This window comes from Antedon mediterranea, chromosome 9 (genome assembly GCF_964355755.1).
Source record: "Antedon mediterranea chromosome 9, ecAntMedi1.1, whole genome shotgun sequence".
In the NCBI taxonomy this organism is placed as follows: domain Eukaryota; kingdom Metazoa; phylum Echinodermata; class Crinoidea; order Comatulida; family Antedonidae; genus Antedon; species Antedon mediterranea.
This window is the reverse complement of record NC_092678.1, coordinates 7,759,683-7,776,717: the sequence shown is the minus strand read 5'-3', so window position 1 is coordinate 7,776,717 and position 17,035 is coordinate 7,759,683. Positions and strand designations below refer to the sequence as shown.

At 33.3% G+C, this 17,035-nt stretch overlaps 2 protein-coding genes across 2 annotated transcripts; one reads left to right on the top strand and one right to left on the bottom strand.

Moving 5' to 3' along the window:
* Window positions 1-1,873: 1,873 nt before the first annotated feature.
* On the top strand, window positions 1,874-9,044 carry LOC140058130 (2'-5'-oligoadenylate synthase 3-like). The gene is made up of 4 exons (XM_072103686.1): window positions 1,874-2,032; window positions 6,356-6,636; window positions 7,670-8,101; window positions 8,885-9,044. The coding sequence occupies exons 1-4, from the start codon at window positions 1,874-1,876 to the stop codon at window positions 9,042-9,044; spliced, it is 1,032 nt and encodes a 343-aa protein (XP_071959787.1).
* A 6,790-nt stretch (window positions 9,045-15,834) lies between these two features.
* Window positions 15,835-16,718, bottom strand: LOC140058129 (uncharacterized). Its single transcript, XM_072103685.1, has one exon. It carries the CDS (start codon window positions 16,714-16,716, stop codon window positions 15,835-15,837), a length of 882 nt encoding a protein of 293 aa, XP_071959786.1. The 5' UTR covers window positions 16,717-16,718.
* Window positions 16,719-17,035: the final 317 nt, after the last annotated feature.

The window sequence follows — 17,035 nt, the reverse complement described above, 5'->3', positions numbered from 1 at the left end:
TAGTTTAAGTTGACCTTTAGTCTCGCAATTTGTCATGCGACCACGCAGCTATTGAGTCTAATAGTCATTCTGTGCATGTTTATGCGTCTGAGTGTGCTTTACGTAGTTGCGTGGCACGGCGTGAAAGGTCGCTATGCCTACTTTTTTTAAAAGGAAATCATCTAAACGATGACAAAATGATTAAATATTTAGCAAAAATTTAATTGTAGTTGAGTGATTTTGACTGATATTATCGTATCAAGAAGAACCAAACTACCCTACTAAATATATTTATAAGCGTAAGAGAGCAGGTATGGAAACACACCCTTATTGCCTTTCCGGTGGAAGACCATGGATACATTTTTGCAAGTTAGCTAGGTACCAAGAAAATCATGGGGTTAATAAGCTGCGCGATTCACAGAACATACATCAGGCCTAAGCAGCCACAGATCGACCAACTTAAAGTTTCCAGTTTCGCTATTTAATGAATTCCGAATTATGTCCATACCGGTAACTGTCTTCTGTACCAGGGACCTGATCCCCACATTATCTTCATTCCATCAGTGCACCATATCATTCTTCAACGCGAGCCAACCCCATGTCATTTGCATATCCAGATACAGATGACCGGTTGAAGCAGTTTTCTGATTTCTTCTTAAAACGACAACGAACCGTTGAGTATTAAGTAGATAAAACAGAAGATATTAGTGGCGGAATTCCAGGCCATCTTATTTGCCGTTGAACGACATTTTTCCCATAATATGACGATGATTAGGAGCTTTACCAGATTGAAGGTAGCCCTCCTTGGCGTGGATAGTTTTGCTAACAAAAATGATCACTTTTCTGGTTGAATTATGCTAACAATGCTAATGTTTAAATACAAGAATTTCGGCAAACAGATGCTGTACACCCAACCTAAAATTGCACGATCAACGTGTATATTTCTTGGGCCTACTTAAACCGCCATTAGAGTCGATATGTCTACCACCTTTTACCAACAGTTCAACGACTTTTGTGCTATCATTTTTAACACTGATTCAACCTATGATTCCTTTTTATTTATATATGGCTGAGAGACGGAAATAATAATTTTGTGGATAACCCCCACGAACTAAATAAACAAAAGTCAATAAAATGTGTTTACCGAATATCAGTATTATCAATAATGAATCCGACTTATCTAAAATGTGAGATAACAAGGCCAGTCAGAAGAGTTTCGACGAAGCTACAGTTCCTACTGATTTAATAGGTTACAATCAACCACCATACTGTCGTAGGTTCTTCCAATACGAGATTGAGGCTTTACGATTTTTTGGTGAGTTTAATTAATTCATATTTTTAAACTTTTTAATCTAGCTTACTCATTCTAAGAAACGTTGGACATAAACGATAGATAGGGAGTTTATTCAGGATTAATCCCCTTCATTTTTAGGACCGGGTTCAGCTAAATAGCTGTGTAGTGAAGGAAGGAATGAAGTGAAAAGGAAGGAAGTGATCACAGGCAAAAGAATAAGCATGTTGTTTAAAAAAAGGCGTTTTAGTATAAAATTATAATACAATTGCCTTGATCAATATTGACATCACAAAATAACGCCCATTAGGCATGGATTTTCAAATAGGGCTTAATTAAGTAAATGAATTGCTGCTAAATTAAAGCCTATATTTGATTCTTCTTCAGTTCATAAACATTTTTGTTAAACGTATCTTGTTTATACCTGGATCCGTCAAAAGTCTATGGCAGAATTGCATCTTTCAGTGGGGTGGCAAAAAAAATCAACGTTCGCTCAACATTTTTACCCCATAATAAGACCTATCTTAACGACCACACTCAATCATTTCAAAAGTGTTTAATGATGAGTAGGCCTAAGCATTCATGGATCTATATTTTATAGGTATGGAGACACCTTGGAATTTAGCACCTTGCGATTTGAGCCATTTTATTAAAGAGCTTCGTCCAACCAAATCTGCTACTAAGGAAGTGAATGATGCCATTGAATCTCTCGTTGGGTATATGAAGAAGAAATTGACTGTGACGGTAGGCCGAGTAGGAGTGGTAAGTGTACCTCACTATAAGAGTATACAGAGAAGTGGAGAGGGACGGCCTTGCAATACAAAAGATAGGACATATGTTAAGTTCAGGAATTTTGAACTCTCCTCGTCACATCTTCCCCTAAATCAAAGTCCACCACTACCTCAAACCAGGAAAGAATGAAATTACCCTGTTTAAACTTTTTTTCTGTATCCTCACCAATAGTGATTTTTTGTGACTACGCAACTATTGAGTATAAAAAATCATTCTGCTCATGCTTCACAAAAAAAGACTTTCTATTTGATAGCTGCGTAATCTGTATAAAGTCTTTTGGGCTAGTCCCGTTTTTATTTCATTTTGCTCTAAGTATGATAAAAACAATGTAAGTCACTATACAGTATTTAGAAATGACATATTCTCTATCTTTGCTTGCAAGAGACCTACATATTTGTGATTAATTAATTTTAAATACTCTGTCAAGTCAGTATTATTAGTACGGTAGGTGAAAGAACGTCATTCAAATAGAATCGATTTATTAAAGCAAATTGCTTCATCATCTTTATGACATTTCCGAAACAATGATATATCTACTTTCCGTCAAACTTGCCTAATTACAAATCATTCGCTGAGCCTTGCACAGTGCCAGATCGATTGCAAGCAAACTAGGTTGCTGAATGGAATGATAATAGTAATTGTAATCATGTCTTAAATCTAAATTATCGCCAACGTAATATATCTGCAGTGTGACGTCACAAACAGTTTTTAGTAGCTATCTAGGTTACGCATAATTATTTTCTACAAATGAAAAACATATCTTGGAAAAGGAAAAAGGTGTTTGATTGTCCCTATGAAAAACAACATGATTTTAACCAATAATAAAAATATTTAATCTAATGAACAAACTTAAGTAACGTCCCATTGTAGGCTACATGGTTTTCTCCAATTTAAAAGTGATAGAACACATTGAAGAAACACAGTACCGTAATAATGGTGGACGTTTAGGTTTCTAAACCCTCAAGTGACAGAAAATACCTTACGTTTAATTTATCTAAACGCTCAAATGAAATACTGTATAAACAAAAAAAACAGGCAAATATCTTCAGATAGGGTATGTGTTACTGTAAACACTCAAATACAGACACGCATTAAGGCCTATCAATAAAGCAAACTTGTGTAACAGATCTTTACACGTTAACGTTACAGTATTCCCTAAAAGAAGACAAAACACAACAAAAGAATAAAAGATGACAGATAACTTTTTCGCAAATATTGAACCCTAAATTGCAGTAGTAAAAATAAGCTTAGATCTATTCTCCAACAACCTTTAAAGAGTATTGATTAATTAAATCAAAATTTGAATAGGTTATTTTGAATAAAGTCAATCACTTCCACGAGGAAAAAACAATAAAAAAATGTTTTCACTTATAAAAAATGATAAAATAGACTGTTAAATTCAACCAAAACCCATTGCTGGCAGCCAATTTGACTATTTTTGCTTTAAGTTAGGCCCTACAGTTTTTTCAGGTAACATTTATTTTCGATCTAATTTTTGGTCCAAGTGGATAACTATTATGACAATTTTTTTCAGGGAGACAATACATCTTTTACGTTTTAATATTCTCTAAAATATACACAAACACAAGCAGCCTTTAAAATACAGTTATGTAGATTCTCATCAGTTCTCGAATTTTTTACCACGTTTTACTCATTTTAATGTGTTTATTACTTATTATTCACGCACGCAATATCGATCATATCTTATCTTTAAAATTTAAGTCGGTAAAGTATTATTATGTAAGCGTGATGCTATGTAGGCTATATACAGTAGCCTTCAAACATCATTATTGAGAATTCATTTACATCAGTACATTAAGTAGAGTACCGATAATTTGAATCTGGAATTAAAAGTTGCGTAGGTGTAACTAACTCATCAAAAAGCCAAGCGACACGTAGGCCTACACACACGCACCCACACGCATACAAAACAAAACCGTGTATTTTGAATTCAACCCTAATCATGTTCATAAAATGCTAATCTAAAATTGCATTACAATTATCTACCAAAAAAAGATTAATTTAGAATGAGCTATTATAAGTATTATCTAGGAAATACAATCTATGAATCTCAGAAGGGTGTTTTAGCCTATACACTTTACTTATTTTCATCCTTTTGTATTTTTCTTAAGCCTAGGCCTAGTCTGAAAATAGTAATCCAACTCAACAATGAACCACGAGTCCAAATCTTTCTCCTTATTTATGCCCGTTTGCGATTTTTTTTTTCGTACATAAGTTGGGGACCCCTTCATGAAACGTCACAAAATAAACATGAATAATTCATCAGTTAAATTTGTTGTTCCGTGTGCACCCAAGCGTATAGCAACAAGAAGTGATTACACAACTGCGATACGATACTTTCTACAGCAGGCCTAGGATTCCAAGTCAATTCACGTGATTGCCTTCGCGCACTCTTCTTCACAGGAAATGTGTCGAGTCGAGGCTAATCGACAGCTAGGCAAGACATTAAACTAAGTAGTAATTCATTGGACATAGCCCAAAGAAAGCTTAGACCCACAAGAATAAAGAATGTGTATAATTTGTGTACTGTATTTTTTTAATTCTGCTATTTTATTATCAAACAATATGCATGTACTCAAAGGAATTTTAAAAATGCGCGTATATGAACACATGAGATGGGAAGATTTGACCCACGGGAATAAAAAATGTATTTTTGTGTAATGTTTATTGTCTAATTTTGCTGACTTATTACTCGGATTGTGTCATACCAAAGATAGTAAGTGTAACTATCTTTGGTCATAGGCCTACCTAACACACACACGTCACACACACCCACACAGCTACTACTAGAATAGACATGGGTTTAGAGACTAATAATTAGACCTAATAGTATTAATAGAAACTATAGTTTTAACACGTAATTCTTTAGTAATAAATTATATTAAAAACACCATAAACTAAAGGCTGATTATTTCGACAATCCACACAAAACGCCGCTATTCTTCTATGAAATCGCACGCCGGCCGCAACAACAGCGGAGATAGGCCTAGAATCGTACCGCACTTGTGTAATCACTTCTTGTTGCTATACGCTTGGGTGCACACGGAACAAGAAAATTTAACAGATGAATTATTCATGTTTATTTTGTGACGTTTCATGAGGGGGTCCCCAACTTATGTACGAAAAAAAAAATCGCTGCCCGTTTATGCATTAATCATGCATAAACTTATTGTAACTAGTGCCATCACAATACGTATGAAACGCCATGTATGCCAAAATATTTATCTTTTTACAAATATTAAGTCGAAATGGAGTCTAGAAACTATAGTGTAGTTAATTAATTTGCCCTATATATTGGCCTATAACTGTAGGCCTATTTACAATTTATTTATTTACTTATTTGTTTTTTATTTTGGGTGACCTCCTCAGAACACAATAACAATGTAAATCACATTAAACTGCTTGGTGTCACCTTGCAGGATAACCTTAAATGGGAGATGCATATTCATGATATCGTTGCTAAAGCATGTCGACGTTTGTACACTTTGATTATACTTAAGAAAGCCAAGGCGCCTTCTAAAGATTTACTACAAGTATATACTTGCTATATACGTCTTTTAGTTGAATATGCATGCCCTGTGTGGCACAGTTCAATTACGAAAGACCAAACTAAGTCAATAGAAAGAGTTCAAAAAAGAGCTCTACGAATCATTTATGGCATGAACTATGTATCCTACGAGTCTGCTCTTAAATTGTCAGACCTTCCATCGCTAGTTAACAGAAGAGTCCAACTCTTACTGAAATTTGGTAAAGGAATAATAAAGTCCGATACATTTAGAAGCATTCTTCCCCCTGTTCGTGACATTAGCAGAACCCTGAGGTCTGCGAGTAAGCCTCTACTCAAAATCCCGTTTGGTCGTACAGAAAGATTTAGATCTTCACCAGTCCCTTTTTTAGTCCGACTCATTAATGATGAATATTGAATAGGCTGGCACTATTTTAACTTACAGGTGGACCAATTTTAATGTGGTAATTTTTTTACCTTTTATACATAATGTATTTATATATTTTTATCAAATTTTGTAAAATACTACTTTTCAGCCTTTTTGCTGCCGTTGTATTTTGATGTCTTTTTATGAATAAATATACCTAAATATATAACAGTAAAATTACAAAACAAATTTAAACAAACCAGCGATACAAATACAAAAACTATACACAAAAAAAACACCCCACCCACCCCACATTCAAAATTATCCCCAATTACAATTATTATTTATCATCATTATTTATTTATTATAATTTATTTATTTATTATTTCTGTTAATAAAGGCTGGCGAATGGGGTAAAAGTCTTTCAACACAAGATGATATATTTATCGATCTTCTTCTATATATCACTGACTTCCGAGCGATTGAAGACCACTCAAAAAGACTACCATCTATTGTGAATGAATTGCGGGAATGTCTGAATGATAAATACAGATTGGGCATGAAAAACGCCCAAGATTGTTTAACAGTGTATTTGCCGACGTGTGATGACATGATCACGTGTACAGTTTTTCCTACTGTCGATTTGCTTGGCAACAATCCAACTCAAGGTACGTCAAGTGTGTAACGCAAATCGTCCACTTGACCTTCGCGATTGCTTTCATTTTCTGTAGGTAAGCGATGCAGAAATCCTAAATTGTTCATTATTTGTGACCGTGAACCTATATTTTCTAAGTTCTGAACCAAACCTAATCCTCTATAACTTATCTCTCTCACTACAGTACCATCCAGAAAACATCTACCCTTGCACGCGTACTATCCGCGCAAAATATTCGGGAAAAACGTGTGTCAATATTCCGAGTGGTGGATTACGTACGTTTAGCAGCTACTTCCTGCTAAAAGTCGGAACTAGCGGTACAGCGTGCTCCAGCGATCGTCGAAAATGTGTTGAACAAAGGGTCATGTAGCTAGATCAGTACGTAAACCACACAGAAGGCTTCAGTAGCTAATTGTCAGTCCGATCAATTCTTACGTCACACTCATTTTCAATAAGAGAAGAATATAAAATAATGAATAATTCATGATTGAAACATCGCTTACCTAAGAAATGGCACTCTTTTTGGTAATTTAGTAAAAATGTTTAAGCCTACTTAAAAATATTAATGCAAGCTTTTAATAGAAATTAATACATTAGGCCTATTTCTTTTCATAATCCTTAAATGAAAGATTAATGAAAGATGAGTGTTTCATTTTTAAAACGATACATTTAATTGTTGCGTTCAACTTTTGTGCATAATTCATCGTCACTCCAATTCCAATTTGTTTATTATGTACAATGTTTAAGATCAGATTATCCTTAAATTGTTATACCGAAAATTGTAGTCCATAATTTATATGAAAATCAAGGTTATACCCTCAGCAACTCTGCATTGTATACACATGTCTTTTCTTTCATTCATTTATTTTGATCAAAATCATTGTCAACAAACAAGATAAATGCAAGATAAGAAAACAAGCAGTAAGTCCTATACTATACAAGTTGAAATGGAGAAAATTGGTAAAAACTTCAGAAGAGGAAAATTGTCAGTTCAAACATTAAAAAAGAAATAGGTCATAACAAAAAAGGTAAAATGTGTATAAACAAGTTGTAAAATACATATAGTATGAGACATAATATTATTATCGCTATTTTATTTTCTTTAGCAAACATCGGCACATTTTACCGAAAGTTCATTACAGTTTCTGATCGTTCCCCTTACAACGCAACCATACTAGAAATGCAATCTAATTTAATTAAGAAAACACCAGTTTATCTACACGACTTAATACGATTGGTCAAAGTGTGGCAGACGACCAAGCTTTCGCTTCGCAGTAGAGAGCCTAAACCAGAATTGTTTGATCTGGTAACATTGCATCGCTGGTGCAAGGCTGGATGCCCCTCCGAGTTTGACATCCGTAAAGGATTTTTTGATGTAATGAAGACGCTTGGAGATTGGGCGAGTTTACAAGTTATTTGGGGTGGAACTCAGTATGGTCGATACGACAAAAACATTATGGAAGAAGTGGCGAAACATAATTTGCATATTTGGTAAGATTATCTTTAAAATAGCTTCTTTTTATCAAACTTATTTTAGAATCACAAATTTATAGGCGTAACATTCCTTTATGAAGGAGTATGGTAGAAATTGTTAAACCTCGTTCTAGGCCAATCACAAGCGACCATTTTTTTTTGCTTGTGATGCTAGAGAATAACGTGCGTTTCGTGCACGTTCTTGCGGTGCGTGATATAGGTACGTGCCAAACTTTGCTGATGTCTAAACTATAGTTATGATACGGTTTTCGTTATTGCCATAACTGGTAAAATCTGGAGATAGGCCTACTTAGTTTTAAAGGGCGAACCTTTTTCTCGTAATTCGTAGAACATCATTTCTCGTACAAGTAGGTTGAGTAACAGCTTCGATTAGCAAGCTATTAGGCTGTTGAACAACAGTACGAAGATCTTTTTTCCTGTCGAGCAAGTTTACCTTGTATTGTTTTTAGTTTATCTTATTTCTCTAAATGCAAAGCATTTATTTATATTATATGCAGTTAAATAAGTAAATGGACATTTTGTTTCCACTGATTGTTGAATTCATCAATTCTCAGTAAGACGCCTTTGTGACGTAGTGCCAATCCAATCTCTTAGCCCCAGATGCGGATTAAGAGACATAATTCAGCTGAAAATTATAAACGTTTACAAATAAATGATGATTGAAATATTATTTATTCCACTAGTGACTCAGCAAAAGAGCTAAAAACTTTTTTCTGTTTTTATGGTTTTAATTTTGTGTTTCTATTTAAAGAAAAGTTGATGTTTCATTTTTGTTTTCAGTCTTGAAGATACACCACTTGTCATGGATCCGATAGATCCATTCCTAAACTATTGCAGCGGAGTTAGGAGGCTGATTTGGGAAGAGATTGAACGCACTGCCAGAGAAACTACTAAAGAGGCAGTCTTGAAAGGAGGGGAAGTCACGCCCAACTGGCAATGAAAGGGAATAGCTGCTTAAATCTACATTGAGGATTGAAATATTATTTATTCCACTAGTGACTAGCAAAAGAGCTACAAACTTTTTTCTGTTTTTATGGTTTTAATTTTGTGTTTCTATTTAAAGAAAATTTGATGTTTCATTTTTGAAACAGCAAATACAGAGATAAGTGGAGAGAATGTAGGCCTAATATGATATAATGTGAGTGAACGGCTAGGTGTGAGAGGCATGGGTTCGAGACATGACTGTATCTCATCCTCATTAAAAGAGCAGTCATATTCTCATACTCATTAAATATTATTAAAATTCAATTCACATTCAAATCATCATTACTACTAAATGGTTCGATTGCACGTCCAGCATTGTTAACATTTTGAGAATGTAGTGCTATGTAGCTTATGTTCCGTGTATAACTTTTCTATTCCGCGGTTGAAATCCAAACACTGCCTATTTGAATGGCCTAGCCTTTATCGATTCAAAATGGAATCAGTGGAATAATTGAATAAAATTCATTTTAAAACAGTAGCTAAAACAAATGTTGTATTGTGTGATATTTCCATTCGTTAAAAGCCTGATTGTCCGCCTCGTTTCTTTAAGACATTTTGATATGTTTCAACTCCCCATTCAACGCATAAGATCCATTATGTTGTATTTTACTTTTCTCTCTCACTAATGTAACTTACAAAGTAATAAAGTGGTGATTTGATTTAAATGCACTTCACGCACCAAGCAAGAAAACACGTTTTATTATCGAGAGAAAGTTTAGTAGGGTAAATAGGCTTACCGTAAATGATTATATCAGAGAAGTCTTTCATGATTATATTCAACATTATCACAAATTACATTAAATTAAAACTACGGACTGACACAATCATTAAGATAGATTTTTGTTAACGTATTCCAATTCCTTTTGTATAAACAATGCTGCATGCTTGACCTTGGAATCTTATTTAAATGTCATCTTGTAGATTGACATGTTTATTGGATTTGATGATGAGGAATGTATCCCACTGATTGCATTGATGACGAAAATATGTATCTTATTATTAAACCTGTTAATTATTAAACCCAGTGTCAAATTAATCTATATAATGCATTGACAACAATGCTGTGATTACAATCGGCTTGAAATCCTCACGTTTATAAATGACAAAGTTGGATTATTTAAATATACATTTAGTAATTATTTGCTTTTTATCCGTATAATTGAGCTTCTGCTTTCTCAAAGTAATAATAATTGTTATATTTGTTAACGATGACGTCATGTCTGATGTTTACCTTAATTTTCTATTTCAATGTCGTAGGCCTACCATAGTCTCACTGACGTAAATACTGTCAAGAACGTATTGTACTGATTTTTCTTCTAACGAAAAGAAACACTAGACATGTTTTATTTTAGTTTATTTGTACATATTTTTTGTAGTAAAAATTGAGTATTTATTCTGACAACCATACAAAAACTTCAGCTAAATAGTATTTAATACAATTTCATCTAAACCAAATAAAACACAAAGTTAAAAATGATCTGTCAAAGGTAATATACTATGTATGAAAAGAAGAAACAACTGTCGACAAATGCACTATAATATTTAGAATCACGAACAACTGGAAAGGCATGCGCAGAGGTTTTTGTCTCTACATCGTAATAAGTTATTATAATTATTGATTTTATAAATCCCGCTTACGTAATAGTTGACCTCTATAAATACTCGTTAATATAGATGGTAATAATTAGTCGCTGCTATATGTATGTACTATTTACCGATACCGCAGACAATTGATACCGTGGTAGTCTATTTGAGCCAAAAAAGACAGAAAGATCATAAGGTTATGTGTAGGCCTAAGTGTGAGGACTTAACTCTCTGTTCATTTGATGTCCCCAGGACGAGGAGCTGAATTAGTCCCTGTATTTGCTGAACTGGCAGTACTAAAGTTCCAAATTCTCAAAAACCGTTCGCCGATAGCATTTCTAAGTTCACTGATTCTTAGACCGTAGATGATAGGATTAAATATTGAGTACCCTATGCCAAGGATGAAAAAAATACTATACACATCAATATAGGAATCTTTGTTACAGTCGATATGTCCAAAGTAATCCAAGATAGAAAACGTAATAAGAGGAACCCAGCATAATGTACACGTGACAATAATGATGGAAAATGTTTTCAGAACTTTCTTGGACAGGCTGATTTCCTGCGACCTATGTGAGCTCACCTTTACTTCATGTCTTTTAATAAACCAGTATATTAAAGAATAAGACACATACACGTTAATAAGGATAACAACATCCCATATCGCCAATATAAACCCTATTTCATCAACTTTATTTATGATCAACAGAATAGATAAAAATCCGAACGAAAATCCCCAAATACAAACACACACTGACAACAGTTTCTTGGGTGTATTTACGTTGCGTTTAAACGGGAAAATAACGATAACAAAAAGTCTCTCGATTGAAACAACTCCAATCGTCTGAATAGATATGATTGCGATCGTTAAACATAACGAGAAAAGAGAGATTGGTTGAATGATATCCCGTTTGTTAATTGATATCATCAAAATAACTGCACCTGCAAAAAGGCTATCCGAAAGTGCTAGTGAAATTGTAAAAATGTTAGTCCTTTTGCGCAACGCTTTTTCCGTCAACATCATAAGAAAGATGCTGAAATTCAACGTAATAGATAGTATGCAACAACTGTAAGTGGCATAGTTGTAAGCGTTATTATCTGACAGTTGACGTAAAACACTGTCAATTAACGAAACGCTACAAACGTCTTCAAATTCAGTAATATTCATCTGTTCAGTGAATGTAAGTACAGCCATCTCTGCAATACAATTATTTTTCCGTTCTCACAAATATTAGCCCTGTACATAAACTCACATGCCGTTTTGGAGATAGGCCTATTTGAAGTATAGGTCAGTAGGCCTAGTCAGGTTCTAGTCAGTGTTATAACTCTCAGTAATAACACTTTAAGCGTTTGCTTCATCTGACCTTACTAGTATATTATAATAGCAAAATATAAAATATCGTGATTGGTCAGATCATCCTGACGTAATCACATACTCATAATATTTTATTTGTTACCTATATGGATAGTTTATTGGTTTATTCGATTTTATGGTTAAATTAATATTGTAAAATAGACCTAATGAATCCTTTGATTGGTCAGATATTTGTGACGTAATTAGATGTTTTTCTCTTAATATTTTCTTCGTTACTTAGACATATAGCTTAGATTGGTACGTAGTTTATTCGATTTATTGTAAATTAATATAAAAAATGATGAATCCTTGATTGGTTAGATCTTTGTGACGTAGACAGATGTTTACTCCTAATATTTTCTTACTCTGGTTTATCAATATCTAATTTCAAACACAAAATGGTGTCAGAATATGCTACATAATTTTTCGCCGATCTTTTATCATTATTTATTTGGTGGTGATACATGGCATTAAATCCTTCACCCTGGTATTCAATAATCTCCGCTACATTGTATCGTTATACTTGTTATTAAAATACCATAAATACCATATTTAATTATATTTCATATTGTACTCTAATTGTTATCATTATCCCTTTTATCATTATATTATATAATTGCCTGGTTTATCTTAACTTCTATAATTTAAATTTATTTTTGTATTTTTTATTTCATGTAGTTTCACTATTATATATTTATATTTTAGTCTACTCTGTAGCAATGTTAGTATACTTATAGTCATACGGGGGTCACGACTTAAAGTTCTGTGAACTTACTGTGACCTCCATCCACCCACATTTAATATATGTTGTGTAAATTATATATATATATAATATAAGTGAGTGGAAAAAATAAATAAACGAAACGAAACGAAACGAATATGGGTAATATTATAAACATTGGTTTATTTTATTTTCGTTTAAATTAATATTGTAAAATACCGTAATGAATCCTATGATTGGTCGGGTCTTTGTGACGGTACCAAGACGGACTGCTTAGGTTTTTTTCGATTTTATGGGTAAATTAATATTGTAAAATAATAAATCCTATGATTTGTCAGATCATTGTTACGTAATCAGATGTTTACTCGTCGTTACCTAGATGTATAGCTTAGATTTATTCGATTTTACGGGTAAATTAATATTGTAAAATAATATATCCTATGATTTGTCAGATCATTGTTACGTAATCAGATGTTTACTCTTCGTTACCTAGATGTATAGCTTAGATTTATTCGATTTTACGGGTAAATTAATATTGTAAAATAACAAATCTATGATCGGATATTTGTGATGTAATCAGATCCTTACCTGTATAACAACGCGATTCTCCGTTGTTTCCATACATAATATGCAGGTATATAATATACCGGTAACTTGTTTTATTTTTACTGTATTCGTAAATTAAACATGTAGGTCGAGGATGAATTATCCGGTTATTGAGGAAGAAAACTCACATGAGTAAGTGATTAATTAATTCCATGTGGGCCGGGTTATGCTCGCGTACACAGCTAAATAAAAACATCATCTTGCCCGGAGTATAAGTAAGAAACGCGCGCATTAATGCCCATTTCCCCATTTAAAAAAGAAGCTTAAACCAGATCGCATGAAACCTCGCTGGTTAATAGAGATACGTTCACACTTGTTCCGTCTTACGGAATGAAAGACAACGCCGTTCAATTTTTTACATATTTCATTATTTAGTGGAGCTGTAGGTTGCTGGTTAACGTGCTTGCCTTCCAATTCCAAGGTCTAGGGTTCAATCCTGACCTGGTGCCAGGGCTGTTTCACGGATCTTTCAACTCCACTCCATAAGCTTCAAATGAGCCTTGGTTTATAAGCACATACATTTTAAGTTTATCCATCCTTATTGGCGGGTTACTCGCTGATGGTTGCGTATTAAATAATGATTTTAAAAAAATAACAGCCCGTTCCGGAAAAACAAGTGTTGAAAACAAAGTGCTTAAAACAAGTTGTTGCAAAATAACACCATCCATATAAGACACTCCAATACCAGTTATACCTGCTAAGAAAATAATTAAAGGGTTTTTTAAATTTCTTTGAATAATATTGAAATTGTGTTTGTCACTGTGACAGAGACAATGCTACGTAGGGCGGAAGGATAACATTTGTATAATAACGTTATCCGATGGGTTGTAGTTTATGTTTATACGGATACCTGACTCAGCTAAAATGTTTTTAAAAGGCCACATCATCAATACATACTAACATTTTGTAATCTGGCAGAAAAATAATGTCCTTCCCCATGTAGATCTCAATTTCTCTAAATTCTGATCTTGCAAAAATTAATGTTTGAAAATAAGTTCAAATAAAAAACAAGAAATTTCAATTTAAATTCGAATTTTATTTATTTGTTAATGAGTTGATTTAATGTATCTCTCGTCATAGTCATATTGATAATAACCGGATTCATATGCCTCGCAAACATGCTAAACATTAATTTGTGCCAACATTATTTTCTTAAATATGCTAATGTGTGATAATGTGCTACCGTATGCATGCGTCAAAGCATATACCTCTAATTCTCGACGAATAGATTATAAATCGATCACCAATAAATTAGAGAGCTTTCGATTTAGGACGATTTAATATTAAGCGACGACATGCTTCCTGAATTCTTCTTCGATTTCAGATTTGATGGGTTCTAGGTCCAGACGCCAACAAACAACACAAGCTCATCATAAATCGAAATCTCTCTATAAATACAATAATGTATTCCCAATTTTTACTTTAAACCAAAAAATATTTCTTAAATATGATAAAAGTCATTTTAGAAATACCAAAATGTTACCTATTATTATTGATTATATTTACATAATTTACAAAAAAATAAATGAAGATTTAGATTTAGGCCTATGTAAATGAGATATGCAAATATACTGTACAGCTAGTTTATTATTTACAATACAAGTCATATTACTTCAGCATTTAAGATATAGACAATTAATATACATTTACAGTTTCTATGAGATGAGTTTTGCTTTCAAAACCCATCTCTTTTTGCTTTCAAAACCCATTTCACTTCCTGATAGAAGGAAGTGAAATTCGTCTTTTTTCTGAACTAAAACGTTTCTGATAAATTGAAATAAATTCCATCAGAATTACAAATATGTATTATATATTACTAAGGTTTCTGATAAAAAGAAATACAATCTATTATAATTCTTTTTGTCAGATTTAAAAATATTAGTATTGTACATTACTAAAAGTTTTCTGATATTAGGAAATAAAAGCCATTTATACTTTATTTTGTCAGAATTAAATCATTTGTTGGCCCTCGTACAAGTTTTTGATACTTTTAATTAAAACCCCTTACTTGTTATCAGAAATAATAACAGTAGGCCTATAGAAAAACAACAAATGAACTAAAAGTCATTGGTTCTTTTAGGAAGAAATAAATGTAGGTCTACAACATCATGAGGATTAGTTCCCATTTAGATATCTGTATATTTACAGATTTACAAAAGAAATACAAATAAATCAATTACTAGGCCGACGAAGATAGACTTTACTCACTTTACTATTCAGCATCAAATAGACATGGAGAATTATTTTAACGAAACGTGTTAGATGAATTTCTGCTGGTTATTAGGGAGTTTTGATTTGCGACGTCATGTGGGTGATGTTTTCCTCCTCACGATCACCTGGACACAGGTTTCGTCTTTGCTACGACCGACGACACATGTGTCGGTCATCGCAAATTGAAAGCTCTCTATTAACATGAACTATTTTTAAAATTAACATTTAATTGTGGATATTTTTTGTAAAGTTTGTCCACACCCGGTTCTTTTACGCATAAACCCCGCTAACTGTAGGGGTCTTGTTTGTCAATTTGTTCAAAATAGAGTTGTAAAGTTTCATGGCACGTTCCTTAATCACTATCTGTATTTCATTTATTCCTAAACCATACACTATGGGATTAAATATACTATAACATAAAGCAAGTATAAAAAAACCAGGTATCGAAACATTTCTTTTACATTGATTCACGCCTAAATGTTCTACAATTGTATGAACAATCAATGGAAACCAGCATATTGTACACGTTACAATGATTAAAGAGAACGTTAAAATCAGTTTCTTTGATTTTTTAGCAGCAGATGTGCAATTGCTCATTTTTCTAATGTGTTTCTTAATAGATAAATAAATTATAATGTAAGATATGTACACAGTTGCCAAAATGATCAGATCCAAGATGGATAGCACGAAGCTTAAATGATCCGTGTGGCCTGCGATGAAGAAAATGCTTGTTGTTCCAAGAGAGATGAACCAGATACATATGCACGTAGCTATTTGGCTTTTGGTCGCAACTGCACGTTTCTTAAACTTGAAGACGACAAGCACAACAAACCTTTCAACTGCCACAGCTCCAATCGCCTGGATAGAGATGACCGCGAATGTTATACAAATACAAAATACCTCACTTTCAAATTTGCCAATGTAACTAAGTAGAAAAACACAAACTGCAAAGCAGATGTCGGATAGTGCTAATGATACTTGAAAAATGTTTCGTTTTCTTAATGCTTTTTCTGTTACAATTATAAGAACCATACTTGCATTTAGTAGAAATGAAGTTACGGCTAACGTCACGCTAATCGTTTTGTGTTTAGTGTTTACCAGTTTATCCGAAAGATCATCTGCCAAAGTCACATTGCATGAATCGTTTTCCATACTTTTGAGAAAAAAGTTGCTGTAATTTGAGAATTAGAATTTCTTTCAAATTATTCGGAATTTTTTTCTTTTCTTAACAATCTAAATTTTCCTTCTGTTAATTTTTCTTTGCAATCCGGCGTTTTCCTAGAATTTGCCCTTTCTTTGTGTTTTTAAGATTCTACACTGTTCTTAAAAATCTGACTTTCCTTCTTTTAAGAATTTGCGTTTTCCTCGTTTTGTTAACTTGTCTTGACATCCGACGTTCCTTTCTAAGATATCAATTGCCCTGTCTTCGTGAAGTTTATGCCGTTTTTTGCTAAGAATCCACTCTTATCTG